Genomic DNA, 15,492 nt, shown 5'->3' on the forward strand with positions numbered 1-15,492 from the left:
GGAACTAAACCATTTCTTTCTTGTGTGTGTGTGTGTTCCAAAATGGGGACAGAGAAAGGGACTTATTATTTAGTGCCTCAGAATCATAGAATCATGAGGGCTGGAAAGGCTTCCCAGGTCATGGAGTGCAACCTTTGACCAAACACCACCATATGAACTACGCCATATCACTAAGTACCATGTCCAATTGTTTCTGGAATATTTTCAGGGATGGTGAGCCCACCACCTCCCTGGGCAGACAATTTTAATGCTTGACCATCCTTCTAGTGAATTTCTTCCTGATGTTCAGCCTGGATCTCCCCTGGTGCAGCTTAAGCCTGTGTCTTCTTGTCCAGTTGCTGGTTGCCTGTGAGACGAGACTGACCCTCACCCAGCTACACCCTGTTTTCAGGCAGTCATAGAGAGTGATAAGGTCACCCCTGAGCCTCCTCCTCTCCAGGCTAAACAACCCCAGCTCCCTCAGACACTTCTCACAGCATTTACTCTCTAGGTCCTTCACCATTTTTGTTGTCCTCCTCTGGAAGTGCTCCAGAAAATTTTCTGTTACACAGTTTGATCTGGTCTAGTGCGCACTAGTTCCATGTCACATGCTTACTAGAAAAGTTCTAATGGATTCTCCCATATTATTATTTTGATTCTGGTTCTGAATGCTTTCTGCAAGTTCCAAATACCAAAAAAAAATCAGATTAACACTTATGAAAATAATTACTGAGAAATCTGACAAATGTAATTTTGTGCTTCTCATGTCAGTATAAAAAATATTCTACCTTGAGTGCTACAATAATTGCATACTATTGTATGTAGCGATATCTTGCACTGAAAAATAAAGGAGGCCATAAAAGAGATTTGTTGTTGTTAGTAATCTGTTCTTGAAGGAAATAGAAGCCAGATATTGTCATAGTCTATTTAAAATAACATAAAAAGTACATAAAATATAAATAATGAAAGAAGGCTTTCAAGCATGTGTTTTAAGATGCCTCATGTGTTTTATAATGCCTCTGAGTTTGCCTCGTCATTCCCTTGGAACACTGAAAGGACCTCTGTGCTTGAGGTCCAGGGAACATATCCACTGCCCACTTCTGCATTCATATCCCCTGATTGTGACAGTCCTCTGTTGGATCAGCTTGGTTTTAGTGTTGTCTCTCTTATGAAAGTCAGCTTCATCTGTTGCTTGTCAATTTAAGCCTCTAAATCAGCCAGATAAATCCCTCTGAAATTACCTTATCACTGATTTACATATTTTACAAAGTATCTCTGAATTGAACTTGCTCACCCTGCCCCAGTCTTGGATTAAACAGTATTTCTTTAGGTGATTAGTGTGTTAAAAAGTCTTCAGATTAATTCTCTCACAAAGCCAAAACAGAAAACTAGAAGGTTCAAATCTTTTACCAGTTCCATTATTCTGCCCAAAAGTAGAAAAAAAAAAAAATAGAAAATCACTGTAGTGGATTGGCTAGGATAGCTGGTAGTAATGGAACCTGGAGCATTAACAATTAACCACCTGTAGAGAATCCACCATAAGTGCAACAAACATGGATGTTTCTCAAACGAGACGACCGAAATCGTTCCATGGAACCAAAGGCAACCCCAAATACACCAAAACCAGATGTACTGCATCTCTGCTGTGATACCAATACCCCAATCATTGTGGAAAGAATATTTTATCACCACCAACATGCTCCCGGGGGAAGAGAATTCACCTTCAAACAGGCCACCTTAATCATCACTGCAGAATATTTATTAACCTTATTTTTTAATGGCAATATCTAAGAAATCTATGTAAAATGAGGATCCTATTGTGATAGATATTGTATAAAAATAAAATTAAAAAATTGAAAGGGCATTTTTTTGCCACACACACACACACACAAACTGTTAAAATAGTGAACAAGGTTGGCACCAAGCCTTCATAGCACTAAAAAATGACTGATTTTTGGGAGATGTATGTAAACAAAAGTTACAGAAGAAAAGAAAAAATTACAAATAGCATTTTATCAGAGGAATAGAAAATTACATATCTAAGAAACAGTCTCTACTGCCTTAAAACCTGCCAGTACATTTCAGACCAGCAGCATTTTTAAAAAGTGTGTGAAATAAATGGTAACACATTTTCAGATCCAAATAGCATCCACCCAGTAGTTTCAAATGATGTTGTGGATGAGCAAATCTAAATCTCATATGATTGTATTCAGTAAACTTACATGCATAAACTATGGTTTGAAACACATAAATATAGATAGAAATTTGTAACTGTTTTCAGAAGGTGCTTCATGACTAATGAGCAAAACTTCAGTCCAAAACTTCTAGCTAAATTACTGGGTGAGTACATAGAGTGTAAAAAGAGAACAGAACTTCAAGAGTACTCTGAGAAAGGTAATCTTTTTCTGAGCATTCTGATTTGCTTTGTAAAAAAAAAAAAAAGAAAAGTTTTTTATTCTAGGTTTTTTTTCTAGGTCCCCCACCAAAGGTCCTAGACAGGTCCTCCTAGAAGATCCTCACATGAATTGATGACTGGGTAACAAATGATGGTCCACTAACCTGCTCTTGCAGGTGAAGGACTGTGGAATCCCACAGGGATATATGCTACAGCACGAGCAGTTAGGCAGATGCCCAGATGAGCAGGAAAAAGGATCAAGCATGAGCTTGCCAGCTGGCTGATGAAAAAGCTTATGAATGGTCCCTAAACTGGAAACCATCTGTGAAAGCACTCAAAGTTTTGAATGACTAAAATTTGAGTTCAGTAAAAAAAGAAATAATGCCTATGGGAAATCCTAATTAATTATATATGCTACTTATATACAAAACTGCAGTCCACATTAGCATTTACTATTCAGAATGGCAATAGGGTTGTTTTAAGATATTAATCTGAAAATATCAGCTCAGTGTGCATCAGCAGTTAAAAACATCAAAGGAATTTGATGAAAACCAGAATTTCTGAAAACAGAAAGGAAGAAAAAAGGAGAGAAAAGTACACAGCCAGGTAGAATCCATTTGTCCTGATTGTTACGGGTATACAATCATGAAACAATTAAGGCTGGAAAAGACCTCTAAGATCATCCACTCCAACCACTGACTTGATATTGCCAAGTTCACCACTACAGCATGTCTCTAACCATCACATCTACTCAGTTTCTTAACCCTCCCCAGGTTGGTGATTCCACTGTTTCCCTGGGCAGCCTGTTTCAATGCTTAATCAGCCTTTCAGCAATTAATTTTTTTTCTAATATCCAATCTAAAGCTCCCCTGGCACAACTTGAAGGCATTTCCTTTTGCTCTATTACTTGTTACCCAGGAGAAGTGACTGACTCCCATCTCATAACTTCCTTTCAAGTAATTCTAGAGTGTAAGTTCACTCTTTTTTAACATATGTACAGTTGTATGTACAGTTATTTCTTAATACAAAATAGACATCAAATGATTTTATTACATTTTATTAAACTATAAATCTATTTATAGGAAATTTATTATTTTTAAATATAAACCTATATAATTAAATGCTAGTCACAAATTACTTGTTTATGTGTATTTTTAAAAATTGTGACTGTATAATCACAGTGAAACCAGGAAAAAGGACAGATACTGGAAATAAGATTAAAATTTTATGGATCATCTTTGAAAACAAGTAAAGATTAAACAAATTATGGAGATCATTGTATGGCCTGAAGGCCAAATATATTGATTAGGGAAATGATCATGTTCTACATACTATTTATTGAAATAATGTATATTGAAAAGAAAAAAAAAGGTAACACAAAATAAAAACTGTATATTGTTTTGAAAAGTTCTAGTTCAAAGTTTTCCATGCATTTCACCTCGTCTGCCAAAATAGAAAAAAAATAATTTTCTTGAACTTGTCACAAGATCTAGTCAAGATAATTAATGATTGTGTCTCTTTTCAGGCTGGTCATTACTTGTGAGTTTGAACTATAAATTATTACAAAAATTGTATATTTTTCAGATATTAGGAAATCAGATTGGGTGATTTTTATGACTATTACTAGGAAAAGACATAGGTTGATAAAAGCCATTGATATAGACATACTTCCAGCTAAATTCAGTTCTGCAGTGTGCCAAAATGACCCCAGGAAGACACATACCTCAAGAGGTACTTTTGCTTTACAACAGGTTGACAATATTCCATCTTCTAGATGAAGCAAAGTGTTTCCATGAGTTGACCTTGTTTTCACAAAAAGCTGAATCAGTCACACTAAATGCTAACAATTATTATTTCCGTGCACTCAGCCTTAATTCTATCTCATCTACTTCCAGGAGCACCATCCTAAGCCCAAGCTGTCAGGGCTTCCATGATTCTTCCCCACTTTCCACCTGATAGGAAGCCTTCTCCTAGATATGAGGCAAAAAACTCTTCTGGAAACCTCTGCCAGCATCAGAACTAAATTGCACTGTCTACAATCGCCCTTACTGTCTTAATTCCCAATCCTAATATGACAGCACCTCAAATATCCAACAATATATGAGCTATAAACAGTAATTCTTTGCTGCTAGAGCAAATTTGCATCATTTGGCCTCTGCCTTAAAGCAAGCGTTTAAATAATTTATTTCATGCCACAAACTAAATCACTGTGTGCTCCCTGTTCAAAGTAATATTTAGTCCAATCCTGGTTCTAGACTGACAAGGCCCATCAACTCTGCCAGCTGGCTGCCTGTTACATGCATTATCTCCTGCATGCCCTTGCAAGTCCCAGGAAGTCTAGACTAAGTCCAAATCTTATTTTCTTTTGCTAACCTGGACTGTTATCAAATGCATTTATCTCATCAGCACTTTCTGCCAGTGCTAGATTACAACTGAGCCAACTGTTGTCTGGCTAGCTCTACAGCTCTGTGTAATTCAGCATCCACTTTTGAGATACACTTTTATGACTTTTTTTGACAATTGGTGGCCAAAATCCTAATTTCAGCAGTAACTCTGCCCGAGTAAACCCAGTTCACAACATTTCTAAATCAGCCAGCAGCACACCCCAGCCACCAGCACAAAAAAAACCCCAATAGACAGTTTCTCCTGGCAGCAGCCCTTAGCAAAATCTTGTCACCACTACAAGAAGACAACATGAATACAATACAATCCCAGTCCAAATCCAAATACCTCTAAAAGCCTCCAGATAAACATTTGTGCAATCCAACTTTATGCATCCTTCATGTGAAGGACTTGGTCTGGGCAGGCACTGTGAATGAACCCACATCGATAACAGGGATTTAAAACCAACATAAATATTGTCTAGCCTAGATCTAGGCCTACATTTGTTTCTCCTCCAAAATAAACCCAATCCTAGATAATACCTTTCACTAGACCTTGTTTTAAACCCACTGGTTTCCTGGCTCACACCTCAGCTGCTGGGCTGGGGCCCTAGCTGTGCAGCAATCAGCCTGTGAAGCAGAGCCTAACAGGCTGTGCTTTGCCAGCCTCACTCTTCACTGGCAGTCCCTATTGGTGGTTCCCCATAGCCTGCCACTAATGTAGTTCATATTTACAGTCACCTGTAAATGACTGTTCTCATTATATGGTCATCTCTAAACTCTATCTGGCCGTACTGCTTTGTCCTGCTCAAAGGACAGCAGATGTGTGACATGAACTGAGTACCCCAAGAGTCTCTGCTTAGGGTCTGAAATGTACAGACATTGCTATCAACACAGGAGGACAAGTGAACAAACATGACATTGGCAACAGAGCAGGTAAGGGCAGCTCTGCTGTAAAGGGTGTGTTCCCCTGTGTGACATTACTACTCTTATCTGTAGACCACAGAAACAGACTGATTTCCTAGTGAAAATGGACCTTCATTTCTTCAGGATTATATCAAACACAACAAAATTTTCTTATAGAGAAGTAGTTCTAGTGGCATTTAAGTTTACTGGCAGATTTTCCAATTTCGCCTTTCAAAAATTAAAGTTTACAGTGAAGACTTATAATTCTCAAAGGATTGATATAAAAAATAAGAAAATTAAAAACTACTCTCCTTCTTCAATTTTGTGATAACACCTTTTTCTTTTAAATACAGCTGTTTCAGTGAATTATTTTTACTATTTACACATCTTGTGAAAAGATTGCCAAGAGTTTTGCATATGAGCAATGTATGTACTACTGACTATTATATAGCAAAGAAATCCAGTAATTATACAACTCAGCTCCTCCAGGAACAGCATGAGGTTTCTTCCTGCAATTTTAAAGCACTCTGTGTTACCAATAAAAAAAGTTAAACGTCAAGTCTCATACTGAGTTTCTACTTCTGATTTATATCCAGGTGTCTAAGTAGACCTGTCTGAATAAGAGCATTCAGGGTCAAGTGAAAAGGATTACAAGAATAATTCTGGAGACAATGATTCTAAAACTAGAGTTCTATTACATCTACAGATAAATTTATATCTGTCTGCATAAAAATCTGCCTTGGCCCAGGAAAGTAAATCTTGACATCCAAAGAGATCCCACTTGATAAGGAAGGCTTACTAACACCACAGAGAAATATTTAATCTGTTTTTTTAAAGAGAAGTACTTTAACTTCAAAATCTGAAAGGAAAATCATCGTGGATAAAGCAAGTATGAAAAGCATTCCAAGCCTGACACAACTGAGAGGAAGCATCTTGGATTACATGCATCTGTACATGCACCTGTGTATGCTCATATCTGATAAAATCTAACAAATTAAATATCCAGAAGAATAAAAAACCCGGTAGAAAAATACTTTAATAGTGCAAAATAATACCTATGTCGCATGAAGTAACAGCTGAAGTACCTTCCATAGCTGTGGATTAAAAAAAAAATAACCATGATTCAAGAGAAGAGAATTTTTTAGTGCCTAAACCAATGCAAAATTTAATTCAACCTTAGAAAAGATCCTACAACCTTGAACAGTTGGTTGGGAGTTTTCAGTGTATTTTTCTATATCCACAAAAGACAACAGATTTAACACCTAATGAGTCATGTTACTTTGACTGTCAAAGGTGCAAACCCATGGAAGAACTCAAAATAGTTTTATCTCAATTCAGCAGTGTCTGTTCTGCCCATGCCAAGCCAACTTGTACACTCATATTGCTCAGACTGTCATAATTTAAACAGGGTACTCCTTTGATTTAGCCAGCACTTCTTACTTTGTTTTGATAGAGAAGGAAATGCAAGCACTAAGGGGTAAAGGTATTTTCCCTGTCATAAAAGACAACAAAGGAAATATAAGGAAAAGAGTACAACACCCCCATCACCCTTTAAGGACAATTGGTCTACATGATTACCTGTTTCCCACAAATATATTATAACTAGGCTTTCAGAAATTCATACACAGCAGAAATAAAACCAAGTGAGAAATACTGTTTACATTACACTCATGTTCACCCTCTCTGTATCATCTGAAAAGAGGCAAATGAGTTTCAGGTATTCTGAATTGAACAGTATCTATTTTAGCAAGGCGTTTTTGTTCTGCCATTCAAAACAGAAGGAACATATTCCTTAGTTAAGGCACGTCCTTGTGAATGAGTTCTGAAAATTGCAATTTGCTTCTTGAGCTGCTAATATACCATGATGGGCAGGGGACAATCTACACGACTGTGCTACATCCCAAGCTAAACCATTCCAGCCCAGCTCAGCTTAAGCCAGGACAATCACTTAGGACATTTTCCAGTTCACTGTGCAAACCTCTAGCTGCCATTAGCTCTGGGTTAAAGCAAATGTCATCTGCCTCTGGGGTCCATTAGTAAAAAATTTACATAGTCCTGGACATGATACAAGTTTTGCAGTTTTACAGCTGAAAACTTCAGGTTCCTTGGACCTATTGGAAAATAATTCATTTTATTGCAACTCCCAAATGTTGTTTTTTATACGTTTGTTTTCCCACAGAATGTGTGCATTGCTTCCAGCAATGTGTTTTATATTACCTGGAAGAATAGAAATGCCCTAATGTGAAGAAACAATTTTCCTCTTATTCCAGTGCAACAAAAAGCAGAACTTCAAAATGATGCCATGACTTCTCAAGCAAATTTATCCCATTTATTTTAGAATTTGGGACTTGACTTTTCACTCTCTTACAATCTTCTGTGCAACTACACTAGTATACACCCAAAAAAATTACGGGCCAAAGGTATATTTTTTACTTATCACAGACAAAGAAAACTGGACGTCATTGATTTATAAGTACCTTAGCAGTGTCTAGAGAAAGTAATCTATCTTTTCTTGAAATTAGTTAATATTTTCTTTTTAGGGCAATTTTTATGCCTTCCTTGACATAAATGCAGTCTCTCCCTCTTGAAGAGTTTCTAGTGAGGCTTTCATCAAATATAAAAGAATTACATGTAGAGTTCAAGAGATAGCCTGGATTAGGCTTTGTGATAAACATCTGCCGGATAATTAAGATCTAGAAAAACCTCTTTCATCTTCCTAGTACATCTTTATGCTGCTCTAACATGTCAGTGACCAATGACCCTCACCTTGATAGTAAAATCCGCAGTGAGGGGCCCAGATATTCTTAAGATCTCCTTGTCAGCAAACTTCTGGAAGTCAATGCTAGAATTTTCTACAAGGAAGGAGCCAGTGGTGCTGAGGCTGTTTTCACTCTTCACACCTTGAAGAGTCTTAGTTTCCAAATCTGACAATAGAAAAAAAATTTCAGGAAACCAAAGCATTGCAAATTGAAGTGAGAACAGAACCACCCCCCCCCAGCACAGATTAGTAATATTGCAACTCTTTCCCCATAGTTATTCACATTTGCACACTTTCCTTTTATTTTTTCTCTTCCATCTGCTTTTCGTCTTTGTTCAACCCTTAGATTTTTAGCTCACATTCCCCTCCTCACCCATAGGTCATGTTTTTACTCTCTTCCAGACGTACTAATCCATTCCTTGTTAGGCATATTTGCTGTTGTTTAACTCACCCTCAGTAAGTCATGCTCCACATAGGAGCTTGACTCAGACCTTGGCCCATGAGCACTGCTAAGTTACTGTACCCTCTTTCAGTTCAAAGGTGGGTCACTAACCACATGTTGCTGTGGAACACAATTAACTGAAAGCAGGATATCCAGGAAAGAAAGATCAATGTGATGGCAATCCCATTTCCTCTCCAGAAGCAGTCTGACCCATCCCAGTGGAGTAGAAGGGGAAGGGGGGTGCTGAACCTTCCTGAGTTCTCCATCTGGCTCTCTCTGTATTCAGTTCCCCAAAAATGGGGATTAATTCAGATACTGTTTTGTAGTAGCTACTTCTGGCTGTCATATTAAAGGTAAGGATAATTTCTTAAATAGAAATCGACAGTCAGAATGTAGGTCTGTTTCATCATTCAGCTAGCATCCCTACCAACTCCACATTATGCTTTACAGCGCATTCACCAGTAAACTGTTTCTGGTAGTTATTTAAAAATGACAGCGCATTTCATAATGAAAGATTGCAAAGCTGCAAACCTTTCACATATATTTATGAATATAGGCACAAAACCTCCAACACAGTGAGGCAGCTAAGGCATACTATCCATCTATGATGAAGATATATTTTCAAAGAAACAAAAAGAAAAAACATGTTTTTATTTGGGTATATTAAGTCGCTAATTAGGGAACAAAAATGTAATTGCAGTGATTAGACTGCTTTTCATGATGGATTAATGGAATTAATTAATGAAGGAAGTTGCTGATGCAGTACACTAAGAATTTGCACTGTAATGACTAATTCCTTGGATTTCAGTGAGACCAGTCTCTTCCTTTTGATGCACTTGGCCATCTATTTATTTTTGGACAAGGCTGAATGCATCAGGAGTAAAGATGATTTTAAGGCTTGTGTATATATAATCAGCCTTTTGTTGACTTCTCCCAAAACCAAAGTTCACAGGGCCAAATACTCTCTCCTCCTGCAACTGACTGTAGTTCATATATATATAAAATCCTTTGATAGGTGAACAGAAAGATTCATGAAGACATCTGAAACAAGAAAGGTATATATTTGGACTTACTAATGTTTACACAGTGCAGTTAATTTAAATCTCAACCAGTGACTGAGGCAGACCTTCCTGATTAAAATATTTTTATCACGAAATATGATATGGCCCGAGAGGAGCTTTAGATCCATCTCTTCAGCTAAAATCTCATTTCTCTCTGAGCTGCATTATAGCTCAATTTCACTGAAACAATAACAAAGCTACAAAATTTTCTATCTTGGAAGAGAACATCTATATTGGAAAAGAAGACAGGAGAGAAAGGAAGAGTACATGTCATATACTGGGAAAGTAATATCAGCCATACTGGAGCAGCTTAGGAATACCCAAAGGGCCACTTCAAACTGAGGTACAGGCCACATTTGAACTTCTAACAAAAACATAATATAGTTTTTCTTGGTTTATAACCTATAATTTTTTGGTCCTTCCCCACAGCTTTAAATCTGAAGGACCCACTGCTTTCTCAACACAAGCAGGGAGTTACAGTACAGCACACATAAGCCATCCCTTATTTTAATACCTGTATGAAATTTTTGGGTGAAAGGAAATATGAAGACAGTGAAATATTTTGGTCTTTCATGTCTTTGCTGACACTCATGTTCGTATCTGCATGGACAAACACAGAAGACATAAATGGTCTGTGCTGCAGAAAATTCCTAAAGACTTTTGGAAAAGGAGGAGAGTAGCCCAACTTATCTTACAGTAATTTTTGCTACTGAGAGGTCAAGCAGTGTAGTATGGGGGGTTATTCTGACAGCAAATTGTATTTTCTAATCTCTAATATTCATTTGCTGCTGATGAGAAAGGAAGCAGCTTGTGAGTAGCTACTGCACTGGAAGATGAGGGAGAGTGGTGCAAAGAACTTCTATTCATGAGATAAATGGATTTGCCTTCAGCTCTAGCAGAGTATTCTCAAATCCTGTGATTCTTCCCAGAAAAGAGGGATATACGGCTGCTGGGATACACAGATGAAGCAGGAAAGTGTTATAGCCACTATAAGTGGCTATGATTTCTGCTATGGGCTAGCAGAACTCAGTGGTCTTAACTCCTTGGAGCAGTATCACTTCTAAAGAACAAGGTTTCATTTTTGTATGTGGTTTCAGATCTTTAGAGCATGATTTTGCATGTGCGTGCATGCACACTCCCATGGTGTGAGTGCATGTGTATATCTAGGGGAGAGAGAAAGATCATAACAGAAACGTGTAAAAGTCATGAGCAGCTTGATGGCTGAGCTGAGCAGCAGGGAAGCTTATACTGTTCTCAGTATTTCACTCAGTGGTATGTATTTTATTAATTTTAAACAAAAAGCACTTGATACCAAGTGAGCCAGCCAAAGGATAAGCAAACAGAAATGACTGAAAAATTATGGAGGGGTAAAGAACTCTGCACTGTTGGCCAAGGTCTGCTTTGAAAAGAGTGTACCACTAAGGTAACTGAGTCTGAGGAAAACTTCTGAGAGCAGGACTCATCCGTGTGTTGAAATCAGTGATCTGAGAGAGGGAAACCAGACACCACGGTGTAAACAGAGCACTGCAGGTTACTAAGGCTCTCTTAGACGAGTTTACACCAACTTCTTCTACTTACATACTTACATAAATGATCAGGTCCTTTCAGCACGAGGCGAACTTGCCTGCTTCCATAGGGAATAGCAACCACTGTATCATTCACTGTGGGAATGCAAAAATGCATGGAGTAAATAAGCAAGGAAATTCCCATCTGTTTTCAAATAGGCATTAAAACAGGTGTTTACAAGGCAGTCAAAAGAAAAGACTTAGGACCAATTAAAAACACCAAGAATTATTATTAAAAATCTGGAAAAAACCTGTCAAATGTACTAAGAACCTTCTGCTTAGAAGAATACAAACCTGTTGATTTTATTTATCCCCAGCTCCTTCACAACTATTTATGGTTTCCATAAGTAACGAATAAGTTTCTATTTCATCACTACTCCACTTAAAACTCTCAAGTATTTTGGTATTTTGAATCAGTGTTCATGGTGAAGTAGAGAAGCAGATGCTTATTCTGATGTTTAACCAGATTAGCTTTCCCATTTTTCACTAGACTTCTTCCCACTTAACCCCACAGCTTCTCCAAGATCCTGTCCATGCTTTGTGATGGTCTCCTGCTGCTCTCAGGTATGTCATCCCTTTCACACCTCTTACTTTAATGACCATAAGTGCTATAATTCTGCTTCCCTTTCTACGCTGCTAGCAGAAAGCCCCTGGAAAAGCAGAAACCCATTAGACTGTCATATAAATAGGTATTAAAGCAGGATCTTGTACCTATGAAGCTTTGGGTGTTTTTCCAACTGCATTTAAACCGAGGAGTGAATTAACATATAGGTCACATGCAGCTGTGAAAATTAGTTAGGTTAGCATTTCTAAAGAGGCAGTAACCTCAGTAATGTCCTGAAGGGAGACAGAAGGACACAGGAAGATGATATAAAATGCAATAGCTGAGAATTCATGCCCAGAGAATGCTGACTTAGACTAACCAGCACATTTCATTCACCTTTCCCTGTCCTTTCTGTCTTTTTCCCATATAATTGGAAGAAGGGAAAGAAAAAGTATGCGTGCCTAAAAGGATTTTTTCTGGGAAGTGAGAAGGTGGTAGACGTGAGAGGAACAAAACCTACTTCACTACTTATTCATTAGAACTGCTCACATTTATGTCATGAAATGCCTTCTAGCAGGAGCTACAGTTCTGCTCTCAAAATAATGTTTTGCTTTGTCAGGTGAGGTTAACTCAAAAAATAAAATAATTTTATCTTTCATTCAAACATATGATTTGGGGTCTTACACTTCTGACCAGACCAAACTGGGAACACTGTTGGAACCCAGCTTATGATTCTCACTTATTAGCAAAATAGTTGTTGATGTTGTCGTTTCATATCAAAGGTGAAGAGTTGACAGAGAGAGAAAACACTACCAGAAACAGGAACTTTTAAGCAATACATTAATTCACCCAATACACACCCAAACCCATAATATCTCAAAAACTGTAAACCAGAACCCTTTTACATTTTAAATTCTCTACTGCATCATAGGAATTATTGACACTCTTATATTTCAGAGCTTTATGGGATGTTGCCTCTTACTGTACCAGAAGTGAGGCGAAAATGTAAGCCATCTAAGTGCCACAAAAGTTGTGGGGACATAAGGACTTCATAAAGACAAATTTTCAGGCACTTCTGAACCATGTCTCATTTTCAAGTTCTGATTTGATATGTTTTCTCAAGCTATCCAAAATTTCAGTGCTGAAATCTTTTATAATACTGGGCTTAAACTCAACACCCATTTTGCTTATACAAATCTCTGACACCGCACTCATTAGTAAAGCTAGGAATCTTTCACATCAATACATAATTCAAATTTTCTATTTGGAAAGACACATATTCAATTTCTGAAAAGTTAATTAAATACTTATATTCTGATACTGCTTTACTGGCGTTCAGATTCAAGATACCCAGTAGGATAAATTATTTTATCCATTTAGTGGAACAAAATACACAAATATGACGTATAATTTTGCTGTGTATATATAATTTTTTTAAATTAGTTTGGAAAAGCAATAACTTCAATTTAGTAAACCCCAATATTAATTGCCTTTTCACAAATCTTATTTAAAGACAGTCCCATGCCATTATTATATCTGACTGCCTCTCATTTACAAGTTCTGTGCTGCAAAGTTAACAACTCACTGACATGTCACAGAAAACCCAGACAGTTTAAAGACCATGTGAGCTTATATACACAGCATGCATCTTCTGCCCCAGGGTATTGCTAGGACTATATTTCACCTTATCTTCTAGTTGCTTTCCATTTGAAATCCTAGCACACTTTATATGAAATGCAAAGCTCAGTGGGATTTATTCTTATCACAGTGCTTCCTGCTTTCACAAAGCAGAAGGAGTGGGGACTGAAGGATAATTTCCTGAGCTTAACAGTGATAAAGAGGAGACATTTCCTGTGAAGAGATGTGAGCAGGCTAACATTTAGTCACAACTCTCTCCAAGAATAAGCAGAGAGACACATTGTTAAGCAGCTGTGTGGAAAAGACAAAAAATGCTTTAACAGGTGGTTGGTTTTCTCTGGAGACCATGCATAGGGAAGCAAAGGAAGTTCCCAGGTAACTAAAAGGACAGTGGCTCAGGGCTGAGAAGAAAATGGAAGGTTTTAGGCAAAAGTTAAATGTGCATACATCAGATTCCCATGAGAGAGAAGCTTCTAGGTTTGGATTTTTAATTTGCATTTTGTCCAAATGGTTTGTCAGTTCTCATGATGAAAAATGGAGTTCTTTCTATCTCCCAGTTACTAATGATATTCAGTGGAAATCTGGAACCACATCTATTTTTGACAGCCATAACAAGAGTAATTAGGTGGATATCCAGACAGCATTATAATTTCTACAAGTCTCTTTTAAAACGAATCTGCTTCGCTGTAGATATCAGCCATGTTTCAGAGAAATACCATCTTGCTCTAGGTGATCAGCAGAATGCACTCACAACTTATGGGACTAGCTCTCTAGTTTCTTGGTAAATACAAAGAAGCTTGCTTAAATGCAGCTCATAGGGAGGATGTACACAGTTCCCTAAAGAAGATATTAAATAAAAAGACAAGGATGCATTTTCTGCAGATTTCTAAAGAATCACCCAAGCCACCTAAGAAAAAATAATATTTCTGGAATCAATAAATCTTTTTGCAGACTTTTCATTATCTGTCTTACAAAAGTAGAGACACACGTGCTTTTTCTTCATAAAAATGTAGGTGAGAATTCAACATCACACTAAATCTTACTCTACTGTGTTTCTGTCTCTGAGGCCACTGGGACATGTATACTACCCCTATAAATAGTGAAGAAGCTGTTTCTGTAGGAAATGCTAAGTGTTTAAAAATTTTATTAATTTTGTTCTCTTATGCCTTTGTGTGGAACTTGATGTGAGCACCAAGAGAAAATTACTTTAGTATGATGAGCTCAAGACTGTGTTTGGAATGGTTTTGAGATATAAACAGCTTCAGAAACTATTGGGACACTCTGGAGTAAAGGTCAACTGTCTAACCACTAGAACAGTTTTTCAAGATTGAATACTGTTCTTAGAGAAACAAAAATCCTGTGCAAGGCCAAAGAATACCTCTGCTGATACCTAGTCACTGATTTCATTTCCCCTCTGATTTTTCTAATGCTGCATGGCAGACTGGCTTTTAATCTCTTGTTCAGACCACAGATAAAGTAGACATAATTCTAGAAAAACAGGATTTTATTAAGATAACTTGAAATCTTGCTATTAACTAGTGAATCCAGTCATTTAAATGACTGGATAAATAAAATTAATCAAGCCCTGATCCCAGATTTGCTTGTATATTTATGTTTATAGTGACAAATAAACAAGATGCTGAGACAGATGAAGTGTCAACAGTGCTGGGGAAGATAAATGCAGAAAATTAATAGATATTGGAAAGAATTTCAACATTTAAAATCTCAAATTTTCAAAACATTTACGTAAATTATTTCAAAGCCAACCTCAAAAAGAATTCCTATTAATTCACACATGTGAAGGGGATTCAAAACTGTGTCTT

The 15,492-nt window shown here is 37.2% G+C and overlaps 1 protein-coding gene across 1 annotated transcript in view; it reads right to left on the reverse strand.

Moving 5' to 3' along the window:
- ADAMTSL1 (ADAMTS like 1) overlaps window positions 1–15,492 on the reverse strand; it is a 385,383-nt gene that overhangs the window by 99,105 nt on the left and 270,786 nt on the right. Inside the window, exons 7-8 of the mRNA XM_062513020.1 lie at window positions 11,509–11,583; window positions 8,428–8,585 (exon numbers count right to left, since the gene is read on the reverse strand). Of these exons, the coding sequence (XP_062369004.1) occupies window positions 8,428–8,585; window positions 11,509–11,583 (233 nt within the window). The remainder of the gene's footprint in view (window positions 1–8,427; window positions 8,586–11,508; window positions 11,584–15,492) is intronic.

This window comes from Cinclus cinclus, chromosome Z (assembly GCF_963662255.1).
Source record: "Cinclus cinclus chromosome Z, bCinCin1.1, whole genome shotgun sequence".
Lineage (NCBI taxonomy): Eukaryota > Metazoa > Chordata > Aves > Passeriformes > Cinclidae > Cinclus > Cinclus cinclus.